Here is a 15,340-nt window from a genome sequence, read left to right on the forward strand (position 1 = left end):
GCCGACCCCCACTCTTTGATGCGTCACTTTTTTACCAAAAATATTCGGCTTATGAACGAGTATATATGGTAAATAGCTGAAATCATGACATTTATTATTTTTAAAATCCCATGACCATGAAATTGTCCAAAATAGACCATGAATTTGGTAGGACCCTATATATAGGTATAAAATCTCATCCCTAAACAATATAGTTATACTGTTGCAAAAGCTGTGTGTAGACCAGGCCAAAGGAATAAATATCGTATCTTTTATCCTCAGAGACTCAAACCTGAGGCACCTGGCACTTCTCAATAATTGCTTTGCAAAGGAATAAAACTCCTGTGACCACAAAATACTCAATTAGCCTTATGACTAGATATGCTGAATGAATAAACATGAATATGTGAGTAACTGAGCAAATAGAACAGACAGCATCTTTCTGCTTTAAAAAGAAACAAGCCAGATAATGAAAAAAAAATTATTTACCAAGTCAAACTACTTTTAAATCTTTAAATTCCCCACATACCTTCAAGGATTACAAAAACCTGTGGAAGGTCATTACAGTTATAAAAGAAAAGATTAAATAAGCACTTAAGCAGACATAAATAAAACAGACAGGTTAAAAGCTATTAAAATGAACTTGGGCTGAGGGGAACCCAGTCAAAGTGCAAAGGAATCCAACCACACATCAGTTGAATGGACAATGGGATAGAGTCATGTTGAGTCAGAGGTTATTTTACCACAAGGAGTGCTTAAGTCAGATCAGAGAGCAAAAGAGATTTGCTAAACTAAGATTGCTGTAAGAGACTCAGAGCATTTTCTCACTGCCAAGCAAGACATAAGGAAAAAAATCTATGTAGTGTCAATAAGCAAGATGAATGGGAACTGAGAGAGGGGTGGTACAATGGATCTTACCAAAGCAGCCTGCCAGGCTGAAAATTTTTGCCTCAGCTAGTGCTCATCATTTTCTGTGGAAAAAACAAAACCAAAAACAAAGTACCAATCACTCATTAAAGTGGAAAAAAAGTGGAAATGGTATCATTCATGCACGAGGATGATACGGTAAGCTTTGCTCAGCTTAAAGGTAGTGTGGAGAGAGTTGGTCCTGGGAGGCAAGCACAAGAGAATCTGAAAGAGAAGTTGTTGCATTTAAAATCGGACAGTTCAGCACACTGACTGTTGTGTAACTTGGGAAATAAAGAAGAGAAAGGAAGATAATTTGAAACAGTCACATGAAGGAGGAAATAAATACAGCTGTTCTTGAAGTAACAAGGAAATATAAGTGTGAGCAGAGGCATAGAGATAGCAGTGGCAACTGACCAGATGTTTTGCTGGTGTAACATTTCCAGGTGCTGTCAGCCAGGCGGCTGGAAATGCATCTTTGGCTCTAGGCTCATAACTTGATTTCATCCATGGAGAGGAAGATATGCAATAAATAAAATAATTAACAACAAAGGCCTTGACAAATTTCTGCATTATTCCTGTTTTACAGTGGAGCAACTCCATTGAGTTCACAACACTGACAAAACCGGAGTGGCCAGTGGTGAATGAAATCCCAGTGTAGTTTTTTTCTTGATATCGCTATTTGAAAATTTTCTCAGTACTTTTATTTCCTATATTTTTTTCTGACTTTTGCCAGAAAAAAACCAAAGTTCATTAAAAAAATTAGTACAAATGCTATACATTAGACAAATCCTATACATACTGAACAGTGAATGAGCAAGAGTATCTAACAGTCTGATCAATAAAGAGTAACTGCTGAAACAAGTGCTACAGAGGGCACCATTTCAGACTCAGCATTTTCGCACTCTTAGCACACAGGTGTATGCCAGGAATTCTATTTCCCTGTATTTCAGATGCCATGGGGTGCTAAATTTGGGTAAATGGTGACTTTTAATGACAAGCAATGCATCTTACTTAATTCAACAGCCCCAGTCAAGTATGTGTCATAGCCTAAATTAAGGATGCATCTGTTATCATGGATACATTCTGTTCTCCCTAATTTTCATAGGCAACTGTGACAACATGTTTACAGGAAATATTACAACATCTTCTTGCACCGAGAGAACTCAAAACAACCTATTTATCTGTAAAAAGAACAGGAGTATTTGTGGCACCTTAGAGACTAACAGATACAGACTAACATGGTTATGACCCTGAAACCTATTTATCTGTGTTGACTGTACTCCTGTTTAAAGAGAGAGTCATACTAAAGGCATTGTCTTGTTTTCTCAGAAGATAGGACTGAGAATTGAACCCAAACCATGCACAAATCCTGGCTGCGAAAGAATCCTACCCTACAAGCCACCTTGCCCCATCCTATGAAAGAAAAATAGCAGCCCCAATATTCCAGCAGGAAGCAGGAGTCATTTCAGTTGCTCTGATGAAATACATTCAGATTCAGGGAAGAAGTGCTTTGGCATCATGGTTTCTTTTTCTGTGTGTCATTATTTGATGCAGATTACAAATGGCTTCCTTTCCTTCAGTAAACAAAAATTGGAATAATAGTCCAAATTCTACAAGGAAACCAACGCAAACACAGGCCATGAAGACTTTGTCCTGACTCAGTTGACAATTTCACCATTTTGTCCTCCAGCTAATTAGGCTCTGCAAGCTTTGAATTTTACTAGTAAGGGATTAAAAAAAAAGGCAAGAAAACCAGTGTGTTTGAATGTCAAGCATTGCACACAATCACAACCTTCATGTATTCTTAACATTGCAGATCCTTCAATAAAAGGAAGAAGATCTAAAGGGGCTGTTTTTGGGTGGGTTAGTACAGGGAGCATTTCCCTGCAAGAGCTTGGATTGGAAGTCCGATTTTGAAAGAAATGGTAGAGCTGACCATACGGTTGTAAATCCACAGCGGGGAAGGAGGAAAGCAGAAACACAGCGAGCGACTGAAGAGTCTGTAGCTGTAATGTTTGTGGGTTAGATGAGAAACAAGCGCTGAGTAGAGAGGGGGGCGGGTGGAGGCAGAGGGTGGCTGGTGTGATTTGTTTGGTGATCAGAGCCAATAGAAAGCTTAGTCTTTGATGATATCCCCAGGCAGTGCCTGAGAAGAGTCAGTGCTGAGTCTCCAGTGTTCCTTTCACGTCTGCACCAAAGCGAGCCTGAGACCCTGCAAAGCAAGGCATGCGCTCCTCATTCGCAGCTCTTTTAAATTGAGCTCTTATGGGCATCTGCAGCAGCCTGGTTGAGTCAGAACTGAGAGAAGCAGCAGCAGCAGCAGGAGACTACACTTAATCACTCCATTGGATATATAATAACCTCCAGGACGCAGGGAACTGAAGAAAACCCCTCAGCTGGTTGCAGGTATGGAGATCGTCAGAGCTTATCTGAAGCAGAAGAATTTGATGTTAGTTACTACACATTTATTAGACATCATTTCTTTTGCAGGAATTCATTCCCCCCCCCCCTTAAAGTTCTGTCATTTTCTACTGTTTAGAAAGGAGAAAAAAACTACACCTCACCTCTCAATTCATTCTGCAGATTTTGAGGAAGCAATACTTATTCCTGTATTAAATTTGCACAGTGCAAGAAGAATCACAATAATCAGTGGAAAGAACAGATTGTAGCTCCCCCCCATTTTAAAGTGATTCTGTGTGTGCAATAGTTATATCCTTGTGAAAACTTAATTGCCCAGCTTCAGCATATTCAGTTTGAAATGATCTACAGTACAAAGCAAGTTGCAGTGTTATCATTTTAAAGTAATAGCTTAATATTTTCTAAATATTGTATACTGTGCTCATATGTCCTTCATGTGGCAAGTTCCCATGAGGCATGCAACTAAATTAATATGAGCAAGCTATCAGGTGTCTGTCGATCTAGGTTTTATTTTGAACAGCATTCTAAGATAAGTTAACTGCATGGCTTAAAAAAAAATCCTTTGGGTATAAGTATCATGAAAAAATTCTCTAACTGGGACTTGTGCCCCTTTGTACCTTTCTTTCTTTGCTTTGGGTTAATTATGGTTTGTGATTATGAAACCCCATGAGGGATCAGCTCCAAGAACAAATACTATTATTTTTTAATAGTCATGAGTTAGAAATATATATGCAGTGTTTTCCCCCTGCAAATGAGGATTATGCTAATACAGACCCGTGTATGTCTGTCTCACAGTGAGATCCTGTTTGATTGTCTGATAAAGCAATGGAAATATTTGCATTTACATAGGTCTGACAAAACTGAAGTCTCAGGTCTTAGAAAAAAATTGCAATGGCATTTGACTGAGCGACTCCTATTTTTAGTACAGGTTTGTAAAAGTGGTTATATAACTTTTTATTTCTGGTGGATTTTAGATGACAAAATTAACAGCTCATAACAAGTTAAACCTTCTGTTTTCAGGAACTCCCCCACCCCCCAAAAAGCTGAACTTAAAGTCCTGTTGAACATAGTTGGATAAACTTCAGTTTTAACAGTTTAACTGTACAAATAACAGTGGAAGGAGTAGCTTCTATAATGAAAACTTAGATTAGGAATCTAAACAATCCTGTTGAATAACAAGCAACAGGTGCAAGAACAAGCAGAATTCACTCACTGAGCCCTAATGAGCACTCTGCATATCAAACCACTTCAGGGCTACTGCATTCAAAGCCACTATGAAATCAACATCACTTCAGGCTCATTTACTTCCCACCAATGCAAATACAGAACATGTACTGTGTTTCTGCAGGGGATTTATTTTCTTCTTAATGTCTAAAGCCAAGTAGCAAGTACTGTCCAAAATATTTGCTAAAACTGTTTGTTGAGTTGTTGTTAATTATTATATTTTTATTGTTAGCCTTGAAGTATATTTCTTAGAACTCCTTCCTTTTTAAACATTAAAATTACAGAGGGGGAAAAATAACAATTTTTGTAGCAAAAAATAAGTTAGATTACACTATTCATTTCTTAATTTAACAGACACAAGATTTAGTGGTCAGCATACCATGCCGGGATTCAGGATATCTGGATTCTATTCCAGTTTGTGCCACAGACCTTGGGAATGGGGCTTAACCTCTCCATGCCTCAGTTTCCCCATGGGGAAAAATGCTCCTCCTCTTCTACTTCCATCCCAAAGAAGGGAATGAAAGATCCTAAATGCAGCAGCACCAGTGTGATTTTGCAGCCCATGAAGAGAGGGTGACTGAGGATGCTGAATGCTCTCAGAGTGTTCAAAGCATGAGTGTTTGATACATGCTAGATTAGAGAGGGGCTTTGGTGTAAAGCATGGACAGTCTATCCATGACTATGTAGATCTGCTGGTGACCCCCCCATATGTTGAGTTTGGGGGAGGAATGGCGTGGATTATACTCTCCCCAACCCTCATAGATTGCCACAGTAACCTCTTACACAATGTTCAGTCACTTGGGCTTTGCACAGGGAAGAGGATTTATCTGTTAATAACAGTTAAGCACTTTGATATCTTCAGAAGGAAGGGGCTATGGAAGTATGAAGTATTACAGGGAGAGTCATGTCTGATCACAGTGAAGATAGAAAAGATGCACAAATTGAAAATCCATTAACCAGCAATGTAGGATGGAGTCCCCTGTATTTCAGACAGATACAATCAATCAGTCACTTCAGGTGCCCTTAGTCACTCCTCCATCCCTCTTTAAAATCTACTTTTAATTTGCAATGTTTATTACTGTTGAAGGGATTTAAATTATTTTACTTCCACTGCGTCAGATGGAAAAGATTTGAATGAAAAAAATATATCTGAGATGTCCACTGAGCATCTAGGGCAATATTGACTAATGGTGACCAAAGCTAAATCTAGATGCCAGGGATAGAATTTATGAAAGTGTAAACCCACTAGACCCAAGTAAACTGTGTTTTGGGTAAACAAAACCACAGCAGAAGAAAATTATTTACAAACACCTGGTGGATTCCAAGGATTCTGCAGGAAACTCAAAACTGAATCCTGTGAGTCTGTGGCTGAATTTAGGGAGTGACACCCCTTTGTTGATCAGGAACCCCCTTATTCTCCTCTAAAACAGCACAACAGGATTATATATCATGGTGCCATTTGCTTCCTTATTACAGCTGCACATTTGGGGGAGTCAGTGTAGGTCAGACTAGCCTGGAGCCCTAGCAACTTGCTGCAGACTCTGGGTTCCCTTCCCAGAGAGCATGGCTACCCCCTGGGTCTTGCTCCACTGCCCACACAGCCTCTTCTTATGGAAGAGTTTTTGCCAGGTTAGCAGAACAGGAGCCTGCAGCTATCACAGCTGCCTTCTTCACATTTCCTGTTCCACTTCTGCACATGTCTCTCCCCACTGCTAAAAGGGGAGAATTTGACATGTATTACTCTGTTATAAGACTTTAGATCTATCGTCTGGCAGCAGGTAAATCTGCTAGATGACGAGCAATACAATAAGAATTTATTTGAACAGTGATGTCCTGTTTGTTTTGGGAGTGTGAAAGACTGATTAAGTGATTATTTGTTTGATGCTTGTCATCCTTAGTCCACAGCCAATGGTAGAGGGTTCACTGCTTTTAAATTGTATTGCTGCCCTGTCCTTCATGCAAGATCCTGCTGTTGAAGAGAGCTTGTGAGATTGGTGTGTGTGTGTGTGTGTGTGTGTGTGTGTGTGTAAAATCTAACCCAACAAATATTGTCCAAAACCCCAAAATTCCAATTTGGAAATGTTGGAAAAATTTGACAAGACTGAAAATTCTATTCAGAAATGTGCCATATTGCCTATTGGAACTTTAGTTTGGTTGCCTCATACTCCATTCTATCCTATAGTCCAAGATCTCTGGCTAGACTATGTCACCCATGATGCAGCATGGCCACCCTTCTTTATGAACTACTGCAGGGCATTCTGGGGGTTCCTGGCTGTTGCACATCATGGGAGATTGACTGGTTGCAGAGCATGGACCCTAGTGGAGAGTTGGGGCCATGAAGTCCTCGACTCCCAGAAGGCACTGTCGTGGCATTTCAGATTTGAAAATTTTCAGTTTTCAGCCATAAACCGAAAACATTTTGGTTTTGAGGTATTTGAGTTCTTTTTTTTTTTATTAAATGAAAACTAGATCTTTTCACCAAAAATTGACCAGCCCTATGATTAGGGGACCAAAACCATTTTAATCCAGCAGCAGAGGACAACTGTTGTGCTGCAAAACAGTGAGTATAGTGTCTCCTTCAAAATATCTGTATTGTACATGCTGCGCATATACCCTCTGCTATACCCCAGGTTTAAGTTGTACATGTAAAGCTGAGATGTCAATGCTGAACCTCATAGCTGACCTAAGAATGCCAGAATGACTGTCCTGACTATTCCTAGTAATTATAATTCAGTAATTGCAAAATCATAGATGTTCAAGATGGAGCAGCTCTATGACTAGAGATCATCTACTCCATTCCCATTGTTCTCAAAATTGCTGCAGCCTGCTTCAGAGGAGAGAAACCCACTGTGGTCTCTTACAGGAACGATTTCTTTTTCCATTCTTGTAGTGTTAGTCTGCTTTGCTGCTTGTGTATGAAAATATAACACAGTCTACATTTAAATGTCATGAATGGTGTAGTTACCTTTGCAAGACTATTCCACTCGCTATTTCCATAGAAAGCCTACTGTTTGTTCTTCCCTGCTTTTACCTCCCCCCCCCTTTTTTTTAACACTGGTCTTTATATGAGTGAATCGGTGATAAATGGCAGGTTATTGCTGAGGTACTGGAAGATTTAGCAAAGTCTGCTTTCCCTGGATACTGCATCACCATTGTCATGCTAATTTTAATATGCACGTCATCTTCAAAGGAATGGAAATAATAAACTCCCCTGCCATTTCACATTATTTTAATATCCATATATAGGAGACATTTATTTGAAGAAATTCATCCAGTTATAAGGAAAACCAAAGGGAATTAAGATTCTGATCTATCCAAGTACAGTAACCCTCCTAAAGATCAGTTATAACTAGTCTCTGATATAACCAGTCTCTGGTTATATCAGACTTAGAAAGCTTTTTTTAAAGACAGAAATTAGGATAATTGAAATACCCTAAGAAAAGCAAATATAGTATTCACCCCCATAATTTCATTTTTTGAAAACTTTCTCTAGTGTGTGATAGCCAAAGCACAAATACAACGTTCATGCTATGGATTTATCAGCAGTGCAACATTAAAGCTCTCTTCTCTTTATAATTTATTTAAACAGTGACGTGAAAAAGAACACCGAGAACACCCGAGAGCTCATGCAAAATGCTTGACTTTGTCTTGTACAAACATTGTTGACATGAAAAATATTATTCAACCCAGTGCTAGAACTGTGATTCTGAAGTCTGAGGGAACTTAATCTTATAATCCATTGAAAACTAGCTGCCTTTCTTTGTTTGTATGGAGTTCTATCATGGATTCCAACTCCAAGTTATCCACTCTGCTACCTTGCTATAATAATAGCACTTAAGGATTGTAAAGCAATGTCTGATATTTTGCTTTAGCACTAATGAAAGATAAACAGAAGTGTTGTCAGTGTACTATAGAAATAATCCTGACAAGAAACAGTTTTCCCTGGTACAAACGTAAGGCCAGATCTTACTTCTAATGAAGCCAAAACCTGTTGGATTGAAATGGAGCAGAATCTGTTGCCCATAAACAGGACACTGGCCAATCTCCATGTGAATGATATCTGGAAACTAACCATGTTAAAATTTTGGTGAGCAGGTCAGAGAGGGGTTGTGTCAGAGGAGGCAAAAACTCATACAAAATACATACCAACCCAACTTTCTGGTGACCAATGCCTTTAGTCCAGAGATGCGCTTCTTATATGACACACCTCCTTTGTGCCAGTTTCTGATCTATTAATGTACTGGGCACCAGCAGCTGGTCATCAGGTCGGAATGCTGGTCCTAGGAACAAGGAGGTGTATTAAATGAAAATATAATAAAATACGTTCAAACACATGCATTATTGAATGGATCCGTTAATCAGCCACATGTTTTTTATTGAGAAGTTATCATTCAGATTTGGACTAAATGTATCCCTAGTGAAAGCCTATTGCAGTTAGTGGGGCTTACTCTGGGGAGAGAATTGACACTTTGGGCCTGATGGTTCACTACTGATGACCATGGAAATTTTGGCATAGACTTCAGTGGGAGCAAGTTTGGCCCATTTAGTCTTCAAATAATGACACTTAACAAATTTGAGACAAAGTTATAGACACTTTATAAATAACATATGTAGACTCAGAAGGAGAAATGTGCTTTCTCCCAGATGTTTCCATCTGTCACTTTAAATTGATCCCACAGTGACGTCATAATGCAGAATTTATGACATCACAAGCCTATCTGTAACCAAAGACTTTAGATGTCACATACATAGATTATGAAAGAAAACTCATTTTAGTTAAAAATAGGTGGGAGACCAGTGAAAATGCTGGCAATATACAGTGTGTTTTGTCTAAACCTTCTCTATTCTGAAATGACTCCCTCTTCTTGCCAAATCACTTAGACAGTTGAGCAAATGCAATCCTTCATCAGAAATTGAAAAGTCAAAGGCAGAAGAATAGCTTCAGATCATGGACACTATAGTCCAAATTCACCTAACTGTCTTAAATGAAATCACACCAGGTATGAATTTAGGCCATTGTTTAAAATTCTAAGATAAATTCCACCTTTGTCTATCAGAAATTCATTCTAAATGATGAGAGATTTTTAAATACAAATTGGACCATAATAAATCTTTCTTGGCTTCCTTCATTTAAAAATATCCTCTTCTCCACATGTTTCTTCTTTATAGGGCAACACTGAGCAAAAAGCTTTACCACAGGCTGCTATATATGATTGGATATGGAATTTTGACAAGGTGCCAATTATCCTTTAATCCAGGTATAGTGCTTCAAGCTAGAAAATGTTGACAATTTCAGTGTTTCTATAGTTGCCTTTAAAAGTATTGTGCATATTAACACAGTCTGGAATACTTATCAAAAATGACAACTCTGCCCATTGTAAAAAGTGTCTTGGTTTTTTTCAGTTTAAAATGTACTATTGTCTAAAACATTTAGTTCCTTTTGGAAAAACAGTGTATTGTGCCATTCCAAGTCAAGCCACATTCTGTGCTCACGGTTTTGTTTCAGACAAATATGATATTACAGGCAGAATGTTACAGTTGTTTGCCAGAGCGCTGCACTGTGTTTACTATAAGAGGATTAAAGAAAATTTGAAAGTCAGGGCTAGCTCAGTAGGAAATTGATATATGTATATTATACTTGCAGGGACACTCTGTCCAGCTGTATTAGGAAATTCATCATTTTATTTATTTAGCAGTTCGGACTTTGTCCTCTTAACAGATATGCTATCCATTTAAAACTATGCTAGACTTTAAAAGGTTTAACAATATAAACGTGATTTGCAGCATCTGAAGTATTATCCTGGCATAGCTCTCTTGTGTGTCTTAGAATTAGCACTCTCATATAGTAGACTAACAATGCTAGAAAACTCCAGTTTATGGATCTTGTTGCTCTCTATAGACTGTGGTTTAATTCCTGGCAGTGCTGCTTGGGTCAAGGATTGTAGCCACAGTCATAAACAACAATTTTCAGAATCTGAGTAAGCTAGACTAGGGTGTAGGTCCTTGGAAAAGATTTCCTGGAGGAAGCAGGAACAGCAATCTATCTCCATATCCATATCCACAGAGTATTGGCAGGCTGTTCTGTTGGGAAGCAATGGCTGTCCAGCCTTGTAGTTATTAATGATTGTTTTTGTACAATGGCCAATATGTGAAATAGAGAGTGAATTCTAAAAGGAAGATAAGGCCATAGGACTTCTTTTCTATTCTCAAATGCACGGTGTTAAGTCATCAAATGTTTGCATGTATAAATGGGCATAACTTTGAGACTCAGTAAAATGTGATTTAGGTAAAATTCCTGGGACATATCCCACATAACTTCCTACATACAAATCAGTGGTGATGGGAATCCAGTAGCAAGATGACTTAGTAGTAATAATTATTTTATATTTATGTAGGGCTTTTTCATCTCTCCCTCCCCCTCCCCCCCTGCAACAATGCCCATGTACTTAACAAATTCAGTAAACACTTAGCACTAAACTTGGTAATACATAAGTACCCAAGTTGTCAGTGGGCCTTCCCCAGTAGTAAGCACTATTGTAAAGACAGTATAATGACTGTAGAATGAAGGCATTAATACCCACAGGAATCTGCGCTCTGACGTGATGCTTCTGCCCATGGAAGGGTGATTATCCAGCAAAGCAGCAGCCAGCCAGACTACTGGTTCACAGTGTATGCACTACGTAATGGTGGGAGAAGTCAGGAGAGGGGAGATCTTTTTGGTGATGGACAAATCCCTACTCTTATGGAAAGTGCCATAGTCTCTTTAATGTCCATGTATAGCAGACAGGAACCTGGTGTGTGTGTGTGTACATAGTGTGTGGTTGGTTGGTTGGTTTGTTTTTAAGCTCTATTCTGAAAATTCTACATGCAGCACATTGCATGGAAATCGAGGCTCTTCCTTGGAGAACCAGGCCTGAAGAGACCTTCCTCAATCTCAATAGGTCACTTGCACTAAGGAGGAGAATTACCTGATCTAGACTGAGTTCTATGCTCACCTGAAATAGACTCTGGAGATATGCAGAATCTTTGACCAGAGATGATCTTCTCCAGGTAAAGATGAGGTTTGGGCTATTGATTCACTTTGACTCTGATCTAGGCTTTCTTGTCACAATGGTTGCCAAAATGAATGGTGTCACACTGGTAGCTTTGTAAAATTCTGGGCCATCAGAGAGGCTGCTAATGGAGATTGGAGGACTCACTTTGATTTATTTATATATTAGTGATATTGCTCAGATGAAGACAGAATGTTGTTTTCTGGGACTTGTAGGAACATATTTTCTAGTGCTCAGCACCTGATGTTCTGAATGGGAACTGTTGGGTGCTGTGCATGTTTGAAAATCTGTATATCTAATGTGGGAACATAAACAGGAGATAAGGGAGCCTGAGCACTTCAGAAAAACTGGCTTGTGCAGTGCCACCTGCAGATTAAAAATATAGGCAGCCACAGGTTTCTTTGATTATGATGGAGTGCTGCATATTTGAACTTTTCCATGTGGCTGCATTTTCAGATTGCAGCCATTCCTATATTTAATCTACTCCATTATGTGCAAATTGCAACCCAAGGCTCCGGCAAGTTGCCAGTTCTGCTCCTCCATTTGAACAAAATTGGAGCCTCTGGCTTTATTTACTCATAACTACACATTTAGCAGTTGGACATGGTTGACAAAAACTGTTACTGTTGCTGAATGGATAAGACATAAGGCACTTGAGATGTTCGTCCAATTTTTTTTTTTTCTCAATGATGGAATTTAGGCATCTTCAAAATCTTGAAGTGTATTAACCCCAATACTTCCCACTCCGCTATTGGCAGAAAAGCCTACACAAAAGTGACACATGGTTTTAGTTTCTTCAATTTTTAGGTGCGCACAGGGAGACACTTTAAAGAAGTGATTTTTTTTTTTTACAAGAAGTGCTGAGTACCCACCCATCAAGTGTTTCAAGATGGGCACCAAAAAATGAGGGACCCAGAATTACAAGTAACGTTCGAAAAAGGTGGACCAAAAACCTGAATGTGTATTGCTAGCATGTGGCACATCAGGCTGAGATTACAAGGCATCTAGTGGTTAATACTAGTTGTCCTCATACCCAGTTTCAGTTACCTCCATGACATAAACCTTCAGTTTTTACTAAACCATTTGGTTTTTAGTGGTACATCTACCATTCTTGTGCAATTCTGCAATTGTGCTCTATGCTAATATTGCATAGTGACGTATGTGGAGTCAGCGCTGCTTGTCTGATGTGCCAGGTATATCAGTCAGTCGCAAAATTAATAGCTAAGAGACAGCTAGAGCAAAGATTTATACCAAGTGTTAAACATTTTAAGAATGAGCAATGACGATATTTTCCTTGTTCTCCGAGGCTCCAGTCCTGTATCACAATGTGCAAGCACATTTTCCCTATAACAGTGTGAAATCTGAACCTCAGCTTGTTTGTGGTTAAGACAGAGGGCTGAAACATAGATGTCTTGGGCTTTATTCCTTACTCTGCTATAGACTTCTTGTGTGATCTTGGGGAGAGTCATTTGTCATCTTCATGGTTAGTTAGTCTTAATCGGTAAAATGGGGATCGTATCCTATCTTCCAGAGACATTGTGAGGTTAAATTTATTAATGTTTGCAAAGCACTCTGAGACCCTCACACAGAAGACACTCTCTTGAGACGTGCAAACTACTGCTATGATATCTCTGAAAACCACATTATTGATGAGAGGAGTTTCTATGAAGAACAGCAACAGAGGTTCAGTGGCCTAGGAATGGAAGCTATTAGGTAAGAGTGGTTTGAGAAGGGACAAATCAAAGATTAGCTTGACCAGATTTTCTGAACAACAAAACAGGTTAATTCTGTGATCTGTATTTTTTTTTTTTTAATAAACTTAGTGATTTGCCCTCCAAAGAAAAAACATTCTGGTCCCCTGTAACATTTAACATGTCATTTAAAAAAAAAAAGACATTCCATATTATCATCCACTTGTTAATTGATCACTACAATGGGGTACGTAGAACTTACATCTACCTATCAGGTTGTGGCTACCTATTTGTAAAAATAATGTTTTGATTTACAAAAAAGTTTAGAGGTATGAATATCCATGCAAATTTGTCAGGTTGCTCCACATACTGAATAAATTTCATCCCTATTCAGAGGGCCAGAATAATATCTATGGATCCCTTACATAAAACTTAAATCATAATTTTTTATGTGACTTATGATGGACCTAAGCAAGTAGAAAATTCCACTGTGTACTGATCTGCTCTTCTCCATTATTAAGTTGTTTCTGATCAGATGCAGTCCAAGTCTTCCATTGTAGTTTGTCCTCAGTAGTCGCCTATATGATGCATTTTGTGTGTGCGCTCACTAGGGTAAGTAGAGAACTTGATATTAGAACTGTTGTAGTTTTGGGGGTGATATAACATTAGTACATAAACTGGGAATAAATAATTGTTGAACTACTGTATAGTGTTTCATATTTCAGATGCTTAATTGCATGACATTTATACTTAACTATTCCACAAAATAGGGAAATAAAAGGAGGCTCCCAACTGACCATGTTGTGTACAAACAGATAACTTTCAAAATCTAAACCATATTCATCCCATAGCAGCTATGTAAAAGCTCAGATTTGAATAGGAATTGTGCTGGTTTAAATCTGGAAAAATTCCCTCAGTTTACATGATTTATTGCAGATTTATACTGGTGTGAGATTGGAATCTAACCCCACATTTGCTTGAGACCAGCACAGATATTTTGAGACCTGAAATTGCCCCACGAGAGGCATCATAAGTAGAAGTGTTGTAAAGAGCTGCATTAGCACTACTGAACTTCATTCTTTGAGAGTTACCTTATTTATTGTAAGATAAATGCACTTTCATCTTTATTTGCATGGAGCAGAAAAGGCATTCTATGGATAGCATGACTAGTCTGAAGCGTATGTTCTTTCTGGAAATCTCAGAGAAAGCTTGTTTATTTTAGAAGAGGTTAGGAAAATTAAAGGGACATACATTTGTCTAAAAATGTAGGTTATATGAAACTGATTTACAAAAATCAATATCAGCGGAACTATTTCAATTATTTTTAAAATTCAGATGGCTTTTTTTTAAGTTAATGACATTCTCTTGCAGTATTTGCAACCCAAAACTATCCAATCAGTTCCTGAGAGCCAGAAAATTAGTTGAGAATAAATCTAACTAAGCTTTGCATTTTTAGACAAATGAAAATAAATAGAAATGCAAAAAGTAAACAAATGTGAAGAGTGAAAAACAAGCTTGATTTTTACAGTTCTGAACATTCTAAGAGGTTATTAGTAAGAGAATGCATTTATATACCAATATGATTCTAACTTGAGATTGTCCCTTTAGCATTTTAAATAAAATAAAACTATTCCAGTCACTCATTCACCGATCTCTTGATTCAGAGATCGGTCATTATCCTAGCTGAGTACATTCCCTAAGAAATATAGCTAGCTGCCACTCACTCCTTTATTTATTTCTGTCTAGCTCTAAGTGGATATATAGATCGAACCACATCTAAAGATTTGCCAGCTCCCCTGTGGAGGGTGCGGGAGGAGGAGGAAGGGAGAGGAGGCATACCCACCACCTGCCATTAACTCACCACTTCTTTATTAAGATACATTTGATGAGCAAATGAAGTGGGATCCATTACTGAGAGAGTGTGCTGGCTTAGTGTGGGAAAAGAAAACTAACTCAGTTTTTTAGTTGGTAATAGATTTCAAATGGAGTAAGGTTTGGAAGTATTAATTGTGTGTTTAGTTCTTGGCAGATAAGTCAATAGTGAATAAGTAACTTTATCCCTTAGGG

At 38.4% G+C, this 15,340-nt stretch overlaps 1 protein-coding gene across 3 annotated transcripts in view; it reads left to right on the plus strand.

The window, feature by feature from the left end:
• Window positions 1–3,032: 3,032 nt before the first annotated feature.
• GREM2 (gremlin 2, DAN family BMP antagonist) overlaps window positions 3,033–15,340 on the plus strand; it is a 48,906-nt gene continuing 36,598 nt past the window's right edge. Inside the window, exon 1 of one of the 3 annotated variants that reach the window (XM_050950467.1) lies at window positions 3,033–3,294. Coding sequence is in view for 2 of the 3 variants with exons in the window: in XM_050950465.1 (XP_050806422.1) it covers window positions 11,567–11,580 (14 nt within the window). In the remaining variant the exon portion in view is untranslated. Of the gene's footprint in view, window positions 3,295–3,318; window positions 3,338–11,483; window positions 11,581–15,340 lie in introns of those variants that run through there. The other 2 variants (XM_050950466.1, XM_050950465.1) reach the window with 2 other exon arrangements.

This window comes from Gopherus flavomarginatus, chromosome 4 (assembly GCF_025201925.1).
Source record: "Gopherus flavomarginatus isolate rGopFla2 chromosome 4, rGopFla2.mat.asm, whole genome shotgun sequence".
NCBI classification, from domain to species: domain Eukaryota; kingdom Metazoa; phylum Chordata; order Testudines; family Testudinidae; genus Gopherus; species Gopherus flavomarginatus.